Here is a 15,803-nt window from a genome sequence, read left to right as displayed (position 1 = left end):
AGTCAATCTGTCATGCTCCACCCCAATTACACCAACTCAAAGTAGTGTGGCCAGGGCAGGGAAGGGACTTGGCACTGAGCTGGGTGCTCAGGTCAGCCCTCCCCCAGCACTAATTCTCCAATCACCACCTTGTCAGCAGCAGGAATATATTTCTCTGAATGAAAAACTTTAAGAATGTTAGCTGGGACAAGGAAGGCTGTAAGGGCAGGGATTGGATTCTCCCTGGTGCCAGGACCAGGACCAACTCAGGCAGCCCAGTGCTGAAGTTGGGCAACTGGAGTTGATCTAGGGAGGAGCCTCCATTCTCTGCCCTTGCCTTACTCCAGGTACCTACCATGGACAGTTCCTCCCAGCCACCCCACCCTGCAAGACAGGGCCACAGGGTGCCAGGGCCCCAGAGTAGGTAGCTTCCAAGTCCCAGACTGGCATCTCTGCACTGCTGCCCCCTCCTAGCCCACATCCTGAAGTTCAAAAACCAATACAATTGGGATTACTCCCAGTGCTTGTGTTTGCTGCTGAGCTGAATTAACAGCAGGGTAGCCCTAAGATTCTGGGGCCTCTAAGTCATATGAAGGGGCTTCTTCTGTGTACCAGGGCCAAAGTCCCCTCCCAGACCTGTGATTTTTGCCCTGTGGCTGCTTTTGTCAGCTGCATCTGAGAGGAGATGGATTGGGGGATTTGGCTAGGGATGGAGGGGTGCTGAACCCAGATCCCTGGGCTGCCCTGGTCCTTAATGTTGGTGTATGCTGTGGCTACTCTCTGCCTATGAAGTCACTAGAGTATTTGTTCTTAGCTGTGAGGCAGAGGAGCCTGGTGATGCCTTGTCAGAACCCTGATCCCAGCATGAAAGTAGCTCTCCACTGACAGGCTGTGTGACCTTGAACTTGTCTTGCCTTCTCTGGATATGGCTGGTTTTTCATACAGTATTCAGGCCCTGGCTTCTTAGAGTCTTTGGGTAGGTTGGGTGGAGAGTCACAGTCCTGTCTTTATGGGTGGTACCCAAACTCAGGAGCTGTTGGAGCCCCTTGGTTGGTGGTAAAGGTGAAGGTGGGGGACTGGCAGTGTGGAGCACTGTGCTCTTTTGACTTATCACTTTCCTTTGGTATGGCAGTGGACCCTGGTCTCCTCACCTCTATCTGTTGGCCAGTATTTGCTGAGCACTTGGAAGGCTAGGCTGTGTGTATGTATGTACATGTGTGAGTACATATAATGTATCTATATGTGCATGTATGTGCATGCATGTGTGTGTGTGTGGGAACAACCAGGGAAGTGGAGGACGGAGGTGTGAGAAGAGAACCTAGGGAGGGATTGAATATTTTTGAGCACCTATGGTGTGCCAGGGTCTGCTGGCCTATTCAGCTGCACTACTTGATTAATCCTCCCCATCCCATAGTTAGAGAACAAGACAGCTGTGGGAAGTGGTCTAGCTGGGCCCCGAAGCTGACCTGGGGCTACGTCTGCCCTGATAAACTCAAGAGACAGATGAAAACAGATATAGGAACAAAGAGCCTCAGAAAGCAAGGGTATCCAGAGCCCAGAGGGCAGGCATCCACTCTGAGGAAGCCAGAACTGCCTACCTGCTTGGTCCTCCAGATCATACCCTTTGGGGTATGTAGCTGTAGCCTACCCCCTTCCAGCTGGTGCCAGTTTCCAGAGCATCTGGGGCAGTGGTGGGGAGGGACCCAGGCATCCCAAGAGTCTAGGGCTGAAACCTCTTTGGGAAGTGCCATGATAGTACCAGAGGTACCTAGAGGTGGAGTGTCATCTCATCCAGGTGTGCTCCCTCCATTGAACTTCCTGATACTTTGAGCCCTTCTCTGACTCTCCAGCTTCTATGGGGAAGACCTAGGAGCTCCTGCCTTACTTCCAAACAGCTTCAGGAAGAGTCACTGGGGCCTGGACTCTCAGGAATTTGGGGAGAAGGTAGGAAGAGAACAGCCTGGGACCTTTTCCCGGGCCCAAGCAGGTGGGATGGAGCCTGATCTGCCCCAGAGTATAGGCCCTGCACCTATGGACAAGTCCAGGCTCCCCTTGCCTCCACAGCCTTGTAGGACTGAGGAGAGAGGGCTTTACCCACCCAGCATTCTACACTGTGAGACTCCCCAGGCTCTGCCTATCCTCCCCACTTCCCCAGCAAGCCTGAGTGGGGGAGGGGAGGGGTGCAGAGCTGCCAAAAATAGCAGCAGCAGTTCCCGCTATAAGTCTCCTCGAGGGGTCAATGGAGCCCAAAGTTGGGGAGGAAAAGGATGGAGGGAGCTACAGGGAGGGGGAAATACCACCCTCAGCTGAGACCTGCTATGCCTACACACAGGGCCACAGTCCCAAGGGTGCAGGGATAGAAGTACCCAGATATGCAGGGACATATGAACGCCAAGGGAAAAATGGACAAGCCAGGTAGAGATGCACACAGACAGGGCTCTTTGCATATCTGGGACTTTTCTTCCCAAGACTCTTAGAAATACCAGATAGACCCAGATGCACAGCCCCCATCCCTTCAGACTTCCCTCTTGTCCCAACCTTGTTTTGACCTCCAAGGACCCTGCCAGGTTGGGTGTATGATTGCTTTGAATTGAGAGGGCTAAGTCCTCCTTCCTTATCCCCTCTAGCCTTGTCTGCTTGAGGCCCTTCCCTACCCTGGGGATACAGGTGCATCAGGGATACAGGTGCAGCAGAGACCAGACTCAGGGTACCACCCAGGTGGCTAGAGTCTCAGGAGCACCACGTCAATCTAAGCAGCAGTTCTCTTCCCTGACCTGACTGGCAGGCCAAAGGGAAGATGGGATGGGGGTGGCTGGACCCAGCTGGACACAGCTAGGGCTCTAGTAGGGGATGGGCAAGAAGTGAATGGGAAATGAGGGAAGGGGACAAGGGGAGGCTAGATAAATAAATGCTCTAATGACCTCTCTCAGGCATGCCTTGTTTCATCCCACCTTCATGCATTTGCCTGGAGATGCCAGAGGCTCTTCTGTCCTCAAAAGAAGGTGACTCTCTTTCCCCCATTTCCTCTAACCAGCCAGAAAATAGGGCCTCATGACAGGAGGAGACCTGCCAGCTGCCAGACCAGATGTTTCAAATCACTAACACATCCCCTTGCTAAATGTAAATGATGTCTAAGACAGTGTCCATGGGAGCAACAAGCAAGGGTCAAAGGCCCTTAGAAACACCCTGAATCCAACCATCATACCTCTGTACTGCTAACCTTCATACCTACTGTACAGCTGGTGCTCACTCTCCATCCCTGCCTTCGATAGTTCAGCACTGGGCTCTTCCACTGACAATCTGAAAATCAGCCCCTCTTGGTACTAGACAGCTCTGGCTATTGAAGGACCACCACGGGGGAATCCCTGGGTGGCTCAGCACTTTAACACCTGCCTTCAGTCCAGGGCATGATCCTGGAGACCCGGGATCAAGTCCCACATCAGGCTCCCTGCATAGAGCCTGCTTCTTCTTCTGCCTATGTCTCTGCCTCTGTCTCTCTCCTCTGTGTCCTTCATGAATAAATAAATAAAATCTTTAATAAAAAAAAAAAAAGGACCACCACCCCAAGTGAGGCTTTTGGTTTCCTTCCATCACCACCCCCTCTGATTTCCTTTGATCTCGATGCTGTTCAATGAAAGAGGTGGGATGGACAGCATGAATCCCCAAGGAGACTGAGGCACAGGAAAGGGACATGATTTGCACAAGCTCAGCCAGCCAGCAAGAGCCAGGACTGGATTTAAGTCCTGGAGGTCCTGGTTCCCTGATGAACACTCTTCTATTCTTCCTTAGCTGATGCTCCCTCTTCCCTGAGGCACGAGTCGGCTCTCCATACTGCCCGATAGCCCCCCTCTCAGGCTCTGGGACTCCCTAGGCACCTGCTGGTTGATGGGACCCAGGCCAGACACTCAGCAGGTGGCTGCCTGGGGGACAAAGGAGCTGGTGCTCAGCTGCTGGGCTGGCAGGGAGGGAAAGCTGTGGGGGGTGGGGTGGAGGGATCTGGTCTAGGAGTGGGGAGAGGCAGGGTCTGCTTCTGTGACGTTAATAAGGAGCAAGAATGCAAAGGGGGATAAAACAACATGCAAATGAGCATCTGTGTAGAAGGAGTGCTCAGTGGTTTAGGCAATTTTCATAGGGGCTATCCTGTCTGTCCTTCCAGCCCAATGACCAGCAGGGAGGAGGGTCCTGGGGGTAGAGAGAGGAGCCTGTGGGGAGGGAATGAGTGGGGGACCAAGGAGATGGTGAGGTTGATGCCAGGGTGTCAAGATTCTGGCTGGGACCCTAGAGACTGCATGAGGTGGGGCCGGGGCAGGAAGAGACCCACTGCTTGCATTCTGCAGCACAGAACTGGACTTGTTGCCAGGAGCGGCCCTGCAACTGCTCTGTTTGGGGGTTAGGGACACCTAGTCACAGCAAAGATGGGAAAAGTTATGATGGAGGGCACCACAATGGCCTGGCCCAGGGATTCCAGAGGCTTACTGGACCCCCAAAGACCAAATAGGTGAGCCCTCTAGCCTCAGACAAGAAACTGACTCAGAGCAATCCCTGGTTAGGAATCTCCTGTGCTTTCAAAGATCAAGTGGTTGGATCACATACGTAGATGCTGTTTGGCATCTCATTTGTATCTCATTTAATTAAAATCAGAGGGTCCAGGTCTAAATTTGGAGGCAGTCAGAATTGAGCTTATTAGAAGGCATCTCCCTCTCCAAACTGGGTTCCTTTAGGATGGTGATTATGTTGTATTCTTACCTATCAAAGCACCTGATAGGGGCTGAATAGAGGGTTGTTGAATGGAGAATGGATGAGTGGATGAAGGATTGTCAGGCTAAATTCCTAAGGGGAGGCATTTAGCTTTTAGAGGACAGAGAGCCCTCTGGGCTGATCAGGAAAAGAGAGGGTGAGAGAACTGAAATAAGCAGAGGGACACAGGATGGCATTCCAGAAATGGAAAAATGGCTGAGCAAATACTCAGAGGTTGGTCCAAACAACGCATGCGTGGATTTAGGGTTCACCCTAGCATCTTGGTCTGGTCTCTCTGTTGCCTCCCTTCCCATGACCACTCAGTTTCTTCTCATCTCCTGGCAGAGTCCCTTATCCCTGCTGGGCCCAGCCAGGACCTCTCACCCCCTCCCCTTCCCGCCAGCCCGCCTGCCAGCAAGGCTGCAGACTCTGTAGCTGGAGACCAGGATTGTTGTTGAAGAAGCGGCAGGTTTGTTTGCTCCAGAGCCCGCTGAGAAATCTCAACAATCGATGACCAACAACACTGCTGGCGGCTGCAGCATCGATCTTCCCTCCCAGGGCTGGCAGCTGGGTGGCAGGTAGGCAGGTGGAGGGAAGCTGGGGCAGGCTTGACACCTGGCCCTGTCTAGGAGATGAGCTGAGCTTCAGGCAAGTTTGGGCTTTCCTGCCTGGGAGTGGTGGGATGGTGGTGGTACCGGGCCTCAGCAGGGGGTACTTGGGGGTAGGGTGGGGCAGCCCAGAGGCCAAGACAGGATTGACTGGTCTTCTCATCCAACAAGGAATGACAAGGTCTTCTCATTCCCAAATGCTGGAAGAATGAGTAACTCAAGGTCACGGACTTCTGAGCCAAGACCAAGATTCACTTGACTCCCAGCTTCATACTCTGTCCTGGTCTCCCAGTGTCAGAGAATGTTTTATTCCTTGCCACTAAGAACTGAGCAAGATAAAATGTCCCTAATCTACAGCAGTGAGGACTGAGGGTAGATATCAGGAAGATAAGTCACTGTCATCATCAGAAATGGGCCGGAAGAAAGGCGCCATTTATGGGTCTCCGTGACAACATGGGATTGAACTTGACCTATAAAATGCAGATAGTAGCTTCTATCTAGAGTATGGAAAGCGGGGATCCCTGGGTGGCTCAGCAGTTTAGTGCCTGCCTTCAGCCCAGGGCGTGATCCTGGAGTCCCGGGATTGGGTCCAACATCGGGCTCCCTGCATGAAGCCTGCTTCTCCCTCTGCCTGTGTCTCTGCCTCTCTCTCTCTGTGTGTGTCTCTCATGAATAAATAAATAAAAATCTTTAAAAAAAATAGAGTATGGAATGGAAAGCATTTAGTACAGTGCCTGGCACGTAGTTGGTACCTAACAAATGCTTGCTAGTATTGTTATTATAGTGATGATAATAGTGATAGTGTCCTGGGTTCCCATGTGCCTGTACTAAAGCTTTGCCTCTGGCTGGGGGAGCAGACACAGTGCTGTCTGTAGACAGGCTTTGCAAAATAGGCAGGCATTTTGGAGTAGCCTGGCTACTTATTGGCTGTGAAGTCCAGGGTCAGTGACTTAATCTCTCTGAAGCTCAGTTTTCCCATCTGTAAAGTGGGGATGGCTAGTCTCTTGTATTAAATAGAAAAAGCATGTGAAGGGCTTGGTCTGAGGGTTCTGGGCTAGGCCTCATACCTCAGTACATGTTTGTGAAGTGAATGAGTGAATTGTGAATACAGGTACTCCAGGGACTGTTGTTTCAGGAGATGTGAAGGCTTTGTGGACATGCATTATTATGATCTTGGATGATGCCCAGGGTCCCCACTTTTCCATTCAAGGGTATGTTAAACTCAGGGCTGCTCCCAAGGCTTCATGTTGGTCCCTCTAAGCTTTGTAAAGATGGCTGAAGCTGAGATGGAGGAGGGGGCTATGATGGGAAGCCAGATGAAATGGGTTTGTCCCTCCCTTACTTCCGTCCCTAATTTCAAATAGGGCTCCTCTCTCAGCCAGCAGACGTGGTAGGCAGGTGCCATGGGAGGGAGTCAAGAAGACTGGGCTCCGGGCTTAACTCCACCACTGTCCACACGTGCAACTCTCATGAATCTATTCAATATGCATTTAATATCTGTCGTGTGCTAGGCTCTGTGCCACTGGGGACACAAGCAGTAATGGCACTAAGGGGTGGCTGGAGAGAGGCTTTAGCTTTCTCAGAATGGCCATCAGCATCCCACCCTCAAGCCACCTCACGCTGACGATGTGACAGCATAATTTGTGGAAGGAAAAGACGAAGTAAAGGCTATAATTTACAGTGGGGATAATTGGCCAACTCTTAGGAAAAGGAAAAAATCCTAACATACAATCTATGTAAAAATAGTGTGCTTGCTACGCAAACTCAGCCTCAAGACACAGTCTCAGCTGCCATGCACCAATCTTTCCTTTCTGACCCTAAACTTCTTCCAGATAGGAATTCTGGAACTGCCCCAAGGTAGAGGGGCTCAGCAAAACAGACTTGGCTGTCTCCTTTCTCAGTTCAGTTTTGCTCCTGGAGAGAAGCATCAAGCAGCCAGGCACTCGTGACTCAACAAGATAGATACCTTAATGAGGGAAACCAGGGGATGGTGGGAGGCCAAGAGTCCCCTGACACGGGCTGGAGGTCAGGTGAAGCTTCCCCTGAAGAATCATAAATATATACTGAAGAATTGCATGAAGTGTCAAACACAGCTAGACCCAAAGCATGAGATGGAATGAGATTGGCCCAGGAGGGGAAAAGAATTTCAGGCAGAAGGAATGGTAAGAGCCCAGGAGCTGTTGAGGACATGGATAGTTTGGCAAATTGAATGGCCTGGCTGGGTGAGTGGGCTTCCTGGATCAGGTGCTTCCTGCTGGAATTAGTCTGGGATGGGCCTTTCCCTTACCTCCCAGCTGCTGACCATGGCTAGCAGCATCGTCTCCCTGACGCTCTACTCTTACATATAGATCTTGGCTCTTTCTCCTTCAGAGCAAGCCAGAAAGCTGGGGACCCAGAAATCTGCCTGACTTGACAAGCCCTTGGAGGCCACAATGTGCTCCCAGGCTTGGCAACCATCAGTTTGGTGCAACTTTACATTGAATCCTTCAGAAAGTAGAGACTTAGAGAGGGCAGAGGCATGCCTGAGGCCACACAAGGGAGCCTGGGCTCTTAGCCTTCAGGGCCAAGAGGTTCCTTCACAAAAGTAATCCTTACCTCTAGGCCTTTACTCACATCTTTCTTGTTTGGGGGTGGGGTACACAGCTCTGACATTTCTGCCCAGGCGGGGGCGCAACATCCCTGAGCTGAGACCAGCCAGCACCTGCGGGGCCCCCAGAGGAAGGAAGGGGACATAGTGGAGGCAGGCTGAAGGGCTTGGTCGCCCCTGTCTGGGTGGAAGGAGGGGTTCACAAAAGCCGACTTTCTGAAGCCCTCCCACCATTCAGGCAGCCAAGGTGGGGGGGGGGCACGAAAGATCTAATTAAGCCCAGTTTCTAATTAAGCCCAGCCCCTGTGTCGCCTCACTCCCTATTATTGTCCCCAAGGCATTTTAAGCTGCCACCCTGCTGAGGAGGCTGGGATGGCCGCCAAGGCCTGCCAAGCCTGATGAGCTTAGACCCATGAGGGGCAAGAAGCCAACCTGGACTTCCCCTCCCATCCATGGCAATCTCTGGGTCCTCTAGTCTCCTCAGAAGCCTAGGGGAGCCTCTTGTCTGCCAAGTCTACCTCTGGGGTTCTGAGTGAAATCTAGACTGCCTCCCAAGGGGCCTTATCCCCAGTGGCCACTTCCTGACCCCCAAGTGCCAGACTTCGAGGCAGGGAGCAGGACCTGGCTTGCGCTTCCCTGCAGCCCCCTGACTCTGAAATGTTCCGTTAGAATCCCGCACCTCCCACTGAGTCTGAGGGAAGCAGCAATTACCATTTTAGGTTAAGGCAGCCCTGGTTTGTTAACCCTTTCAGCACTGGGACTCCTGGAGGCCAAGCCCTCGTTCTCTTCTTCCTCCTACAAGCCTTGCCTCCCAGACACCATCCCCTAATTCTTGGCAGACTGAGCAGCCCCTACTTGCAGTCCCCTCCCTCCTTCTTCCTGCCACACACTCCATCAGAATTTAGAGACTGGAAGCATTGGGTCCAAGGTCACAGGGCCAGGGAGGCAGCCTCTGCCCCAGGAAACTCAACCCCACCCCAGTCTCCACCTTCACAATCTCCCCAGGCCACATTCACACATGCAGAGTTTAATTAACTTTATTGATATTCAGAAATTAGGAGAATGACTAAAGGTAATTGCTCATTAAAAATCATTAAACTGACACAGCAGGCCTAGACACATGCCACCCCAACGGCTTTCCTCCCCCACTGTGGCAGGATTGCTGGGGCACCGCCCTCTGGTCTGGAGGATCACAGTGGCCCACAGCGCCCCTCAAGCCAGAGACCAATCTCGACACATCCTCCCCACCCCGCAGTTGGATAGGGGTTGAGCCAGGCCCAGGGTGATCTCACCCTTATCCCCCTTCCAAGGCCTCCGACCTCTGGGGCCCTTCAGCTACTTCTGGGTGCACCCAGGAACATCTCACGGGCTGCCTAGAGCTGTGTCCCTCAATCTATGTGTGAGCCAAGCTTTGGGTGGGTGGGGACCAGTTTCAAGGCCACAAGGCCTCGTGCTCAGCCACCTGGGCTTCAGAGTCTGGCTCGAGGCCTGCCTTCTCATGGCTGGAGCCCCCAGGAGTGCCAAGATGGCTGAATGCACTGCCTCTCAATGAGGAAACTCATTACCCCAACTAGGACCTCGAATCTCCACTGAGATAGAAGGACATGCCAGGGCTTGCCCTGGTCCAGGTCCTCTTTCCTCATGCCTGGCACTGCAGGGCTGCTTCCTCTTCTCCCTTGGGGAGAGAAAATAAAGGTCTTGCCCAGCAGGTGAACTACTACAACATATACCCCTTGGGCAAGTGGCCCCATGGACATTAGAGAGGTCTAGGTGTGTCAGGGAGGGACCCTGACTGGGGGCACACAGGCTCTTGGCCACAGAATGGACAGATTCCTCCCAACTGTTGCACCCATACCTCCAGTGGGGATCCTCCAACTCTCATCCACACCAGCCATCCTCCTGGAGACCCGCAGTCTCACTTCAGCCCTGCAGGGAGCTCTCTGGCAGAGGCTGTGCGGCACACTCTCGGCCTTACACACTCCTCACACTGGCTCACTGCTGAGCCCTCACCCAACATCCAGATCTCCTGAGTGCAGACACACTTGGATCTGTTAATCCAGACACACTGGGCCCTGATTCACACATTCACACTCAGACCCACACACCCACACACCGAGTCTTCAGACATAGGCAGTGAGCCCCAGGGGAGGTGTCCAGAGCAAGACATGGCCAGACCGCAAGACAGGTGCCGAACTCCCAGGGACATCCTTGGATGGTTGGGCCAAGATACAGGCTTCTCCCCTCCTCTCCCTGCCCTCAGCAGGGTGGGGTTTTTGCGACAACCCCCGACCCCCCTGCTGCCCCTGAACGTGAACACTAGGTTCTGAGTTCTGGGAGCCAAGGGAGGACCAGTCATGGGCAGCCAGGGGGCAGGGAAGGACACTGGGCCCCGAGCGACAAGAGCCAGAGGCTCAGAGAGCAGCTTCCGTGTCCCTGGGAACGCAGAAAACTGCCGTCCAGGGGCCCAGCCTGGTCCTGGCCCGGCTGCCCTGACCTCCGACGTGGCCTGAAAAGATCTGAGGAGGTTAGAAACTTCCACCTTCTCCCCACTCCACATCAGAAGCTATGAACCATATACTTTGAGGGCCGGTGGGTCCCAACTCCAAGCAAGATCCCCGTGAACCCACAAGTCCGGCCGGCTGCTGTAGAAGAAAGACCTGGGCGCGTCCGTAGCTTTGATGAATGCTTGTTTGAGCCTGGGCGGCAGGTCCCGTCGAGACTTGGAAACCTTCCTTCCCCCGAGGCACAGAGCCCTCATCCTCTCCCCAACACTCCCTGGCTGCTCACTCCATGGCCAAGCTTCCCTCGACCCGGGACCAATGAAGTTGGAGTCCCGGACTGTGAACGGAGGACCAGGGGCAGCAGGGGTGGGTGCCAGTCCTCCCGCGATGAGTCTGCTGCCGTGGGGTGGGCTGGGGCTGGGCAGGACGGCAGGCCCGGAGGGAGAAGAGCTCTGGGAATGTGCAAGGGGGAGAGTGCAAGGAAAGGACTTTGGGGTGGGGTGGGGGGCAGAGTTCCTAGCCTAGGACCTCAGTTGCTGCGGTCAGAGCGAGCAGCCGAATATGGGTCCCCGGGTCCCCGAATTTCTCCCTGGAATTGTATTCCGGGTTCCGACTCCGGCGTGGCAGCGCGAAGCGGAGGGAGGTGAACGACGTCCCAGTCCCGGGTCCGGCCGCCATCCGGCTCGATCCCTCCGCAGCGAGGGTCCGAGGCGCCCGGGAACCGGCAGCAAAGTCAAACGAAGTTTGGCGGGCAGCAGGGAAGGCGGGACCGCGGGCGGCCAGCAGGACCACCCTGACTGACTGCCCCTTGCCCTCTCCTCGCTCCTGCACGCGCCCCGGCGCTGCTAGACGCCTGGAGTGTGGCGAGGTAGCGCGCGGGTGAGCGCGTGAGTGTGTGCGGGGAGGGGGTGGCGTGATGAATTGCAGCAGAGAAATACCATTAGATCCGGGGAGATGATTAAAGGCGAGGTCTTGGCCGGGCGCGAATGGCGGGATCCGCGGCAGCTTCCCGCCGGTGGAGCCCGCGCCCCGCCCGGCTCGGCCGGCGCGGGGGCCAGCGCAGCCGGCGGAGCGCGGTGCTTGCGCGGGGCAGCCAGATGCACGGGGCTGCGCGGCGGTACTGCCCTCTTCCCACCCCCGGGACCCCGCCCCCGCTCCCGTCCTGCCGCCGGACGCCGGGGTCCCTTACCGTGAGCCAGGAGCTCCAGCAGCGAGGGCAGGAGCAGCAGGGCTACCGAGCGCATGGTGCCGGTTGTGGCCGCGCCCCGGGTCGGAGCTACGGCGGGGAAGCGGGGGGCACAGCGGGGCGTAGGCGCGGGGGACAGAGCGGGGTCTTGCCGGGTAGAGGGAGCGGGGCCGCCGCCGCCGCCGCCGCCGCCGCCGCCGCCGCCGCCGCCAGCGCCTGACAGAATCAGCACCACGGCCAGCGCCTGGCGTCGGCGCCGGGGATCGCCGCGCGGGGCTGGAGGCGGGGGCGCGGGAGGAGCGGTTTACCGTAAAGTCTCAAGCAAAGGCGCAGAAGACCCAGCGGCGGGAGCACAGGCTCCCGCGCCGCCGCCAGCTCTGGGGAAGAACTGCCCTGCTAGTGTGGGCACACGGCCCCCTCCCTTCCCGGCTGCCCACGCCCAGCCAAGCCTGCCACCCTCTCCCCTATTAGCAGCCTGTCAAGGAGGTGAGGTTCTCACCTGATTCTCCAGGAGAGCAACCCTCTCGCCACCTCACTCCACCCCATCCTGGTACCTGAGGGCATCAAGGGTGACCTGGGAAGACATTCTCCAGTGAGGCAGCTGGCGAGGCCCGCGTGCCCTTGTGGCAGCTCCGTCTTGGGCTGATAATGAAGATGGCTTTTGTGCGTACAAAGGACAATAAATTATTACTTTGCGCTCAATAAATGCCAGGGCTCCAGGCAGCTGCATCAGCAGCAAACTGTGCTCACAGAAAAGCTTAATTATCCTGATATTATAGTTAAAAGCCAGTGGTATTCACGTCCTGGGAAGACAGTCTTCGCAGGAGGCAACTTGGGCCAATCTGTGGGCAGTTGAAGGTAGTATCCTGGATCCCCTTGCAGCCCAGGGTCTCTAGGACTCTGTCTTGGCAATACCCCCCACCCCGGGCAGCCCCGCAGCACACACACAGGACCAGAAAAATCAAAGTGACAGCCAGTGAGACCAGACCCTTCATGCCTATCTCTACCCAGGTTCCTGGAACTGGTGGAGAAAAGGGGACAGGTATGGAGGATGGGAGCACTTCCCTAGGATATTTTAGATGGAGACTTGAAGGAGGACCAGGGGAATAGCCAGGGAGGCTGTACCACTTCAAGGACATGGAAAAATAAACGTCCATGGCTCTACTTGGGCTCAGGAACTCCAATGATTCATAGGGCAGCAGAAAGGGCACTCATAGTTGTGTCATCCCTGAGACTGATGTTTAGACCTAGGAGATTCTGGCTTCATAGATAGGCTCACCTGAAAAGCTTCAGTGGACACAATGGGACATGACCCTGTGACTGATGATATTTCCTATAGAGGAAGAAGAGGGTTGAACTCCCTGTGGCACCTAGGGAGAAGGACAGCTTTTTGATTAGTGCTTCTCACCTGAACTTGGCTCTTCCTCAAAGCTTTCAGATCCTAGTCATTGTCCAGTGCCCTTCCTGACTTCATCCTGGAAGCAGGTGGCAAGACTTCTACTCTTAATTCTCATTCCTCAGAGGGTCTTTTGATCCTTACTCCACAGTCGTCCAGCTCAGCTCCTCAGATTCTTTCCAGATCCTCTTCCTGTGAGCTCTGGGGAGTCTCCTTGAACTGAATCACCACCCTAAAGAATCCCAGGCATCAGGCAGGTGGAATTATCTGAGGGAGTCACTGGGAGAGGATTGCTGGACAGTCCTTTCAAGAAGCTGAGAAAAAAGAGGGCAGTAGCAGAGATTGGCAGAAGAAGGGGAGTTGACAAAAGAATCAGAGATGAGGAGAGGAAGCCAGGAAAGGTGCAGAGGGGAGAAAAAGTTGTCAGCAGAGGAGGGAAGTGGTAGGTTCTATGGCAGAGAGAAGTTTGGGGAAATGCTGGCAAGTGGTATGAGAGTCCTCCTTTCCTCTTTAAAGGTATTCCTGACCTCCTTGATTTCTAGTTCCTCTGGACTCAGCTTGGCAAAAGGAGGGTGAATCATGACCCAGGGATGAACGTTGTATGACAGGATGATTCATGGGGTTTTGGAGGCTGGTGGCAGGCTTGTCTCCTGGAAGCTGGGCTGGGCACTACTCACAAGAGGGAGGGTAAATGGAGCCACTCAAGAACTTGCTATGTTTCCTTCCCTATTGTCTGAACTAAGGTAGGCATTCAGGAGGGTGGGGGTGGGTCCAATGGAGACTACAAGTCCCAGAATGCAGCACTCTGCCTTGAGCTCAGAGGATGGGTTTATAGTGCATGATGGGAATAATAATGCTCCAGGGTTGTCTCTCCCTCCTGAAGATGGTCAACGTGGCCTCTGTGCAATGGGTTCCCAGTTAGGGAACTGGGCCAGACTGGGAAGCAGTAGAGTGTTTGTCAAGCACCCTGTCTATGTCCTCTAAGCGACTCAGTCTACCCAGAGCTCAGCATCACCCACAAACTGAGGACAATAAGATGCCCGAGGGGGTATTCAGCTCTATGCTGTAGGCTTATAGTGTACTTAAGTCATATACACATTTGGAAGTGGCAGCCTTGCAAGTCTCCCTTCACTTGTCTCATTTCTCCCATTTTCTGTGCCCTCCACCTGGCTCTTTAGATCCAGATGACCTTTGTCTACATAATTGCCTAATTGTTTTCCTCATTATCTGTCAACTCTGCGAAGGTGCTTAATAAATATTTGTGAATAAATGATACGGCAGTAGTGGAGGTAGAGGGGTGAGGAAGGAATGTCTAAAGCCCAAGGCAGGTTACTGGTGCCAAAATAGTGCTGTGAGATAGTGGAGAAGGGGATAATTGCTCCTTTTGGGGGCGCAAGGGGGGGCGGTGTCACTGAATGCTTCACACAGCAGGCAAATGGATTGAAACCAAGTCTTAAATAATTTTTAGGTTTCAGTCAGTGGAAAGGAAGAGGGAGGGCATCCAAAGTTGGGGGAGTGGCATATGCAAAGGTAAAGTGGTGGAAAAGGCAAGATAGTTTGGGGTCAGTGAGAAGACTGGCTCTGGTGGAACAGGAAGTCCTTACAGAGGTTTAAGAGGAAGGATGGGAGTAGACTTGTGGCTGGACTTTGTGGTCATTTGAGCTGCAGTACATCCTTGGTAACTGTACAGAAGGATTTATCCCATCACAAAGATATCTCACCTAAACAAGGGAGTCTGGAATTGTTAAGGTGGGTTTTCAAACACTATAGCAAGTGGTAGTAACTGAGAAGAGTTCTCTGCTGACTCAGAAGGTTGGTGGGTGGGGTCTGGGTTACAATGGCTGCATTAGGATTGAGGGCCAGAGGGAGGGAAGTGGGGCTTTCCAAACCCAAGGACCTTTGCAGCCTCTGCCCAGGCAGTGCCAGACAACCAGCCCATATCCCTGGAGACGCCAGCTTCACTTTCCCGCTTCCAAACAGCCCATCAATTTGCAGGATCACAGGCACACTGGTGACTTATTTTGAAGTCTCTGCCTTCAAACTGGATGACACTTGCTTTCTGAGCAAGAGAAGAAGAAAATGAGCCTCCTCCGAGAGAGCTCTCAAACCAGAGCTACATCTTCTGTGGAGCCAAGGGAGTTTTGGAGTTCTAGGGAAGCAGGGGCAAAAGACTGCCACCTGACTCTAGAGATTCCCAGGGGCACAGAGCTGCCTATTCACCTCCCCCACTCTGCAGAGGGACTCCCGGACCTGGCATCAGCTTGAACAATCTGGGATACTATGCTTCTTCAGTCAGGCTTCCTGGAGTACTCAAAGTCAACCCTTTGAATTTAGGGGTAGGAGGAGGTCCCTACCCTGGTAAATGGGGAGTCCTGGCATCTAGGCATTTGCTTCCGCACCAGGGGCAGGAGCACATCAGCTGTAGCAAGACCCCAGGGTGGATGGAGACAGTAGCATAAAGTGGCTTGATGTGAGCTGCTTTCCATCTCTAAACCAAGGCTTCTAGCCTGTCCATCACCCCAGCCAAGGCCTTTGATCCTCTACAGCTCCATAAATGTTTAATGGCACCGGCTGGACAGAAATGAGGCAGGTGCTGGGATGGAGAGACTGGGAATAGGACTTAAAATCCACAATGTTGGCTAGATTATTTTCACGCAGGAGCCCTGGGATAAGTGGGAGGAAGCCTCCCCACTCCATGTGACAGGAGAAGTCCCAGGGTTCAAGTTTGTGGGACTAATAAAGGAAACTCTTTGAAAACCCACCAAGGGGCTGAAAATAAAATGAATAATCAATTGCAAAAGCCCAACCC

General features: G+C 54.0%; 2 protein-coding genes across 9 annotated transcripts in view; one reads left to right on the top strand and one right to left on the bottom strand.

The window, feature by feature from the left end:
- The window catches only part of SEZ6 (seizure related 6 homolog), a 45,829-nt gene extending 34,022 nt beyond the window's left edge, over positions 1 to 11,807 (bottom strand). For 3 of the 6 annotated variants that reach the window (XM_072779265.1, XM_072779268.1, XM_072779269.1), the window contains exon 1: positions 11,602 to 11,806. In XM_072779265.1, coding sequence (XP_072635366.1) covers positions 11,602 to 11,656 — 55 coding nt within the window. In that variant the 5' untranslated portion in view covers positions 11,657 to 11,806. Of the gene's footprint in view, positions 1 to 11,601 lie in introns of all 6 variants that reach the window. The other 3 variants (XM_072779267.1, XM_072779270.1, XM_072779266.1) reach the window with 2 other exon arrangements.
- Positions 1 to 15,803, top strand: part of PIPOX (pipecolic acid and sarcosine oxidase) — a 95,901-nt gene that overhangs the window by 38,094 nt on the left and 42,004 nt on the right. The gene's annotated exons all lie outside the window — the stretch shown is intronic.

This window comes from Canis lupus, chromosome 16 (genome assembly GCF_048164855.1).
Source record: "Canis lupus baileyi chromosome 16, mCanLup2.hap1, whole genome shotgun sequence".
NCBI lineage: Eukaryota > Metazoa > Chordata > Mammalia > Carnivora > Canidae > Canis > Canis lupus.
This window is presented reverse-complemented; position numbering and strand designations above follow the sequence as displayed.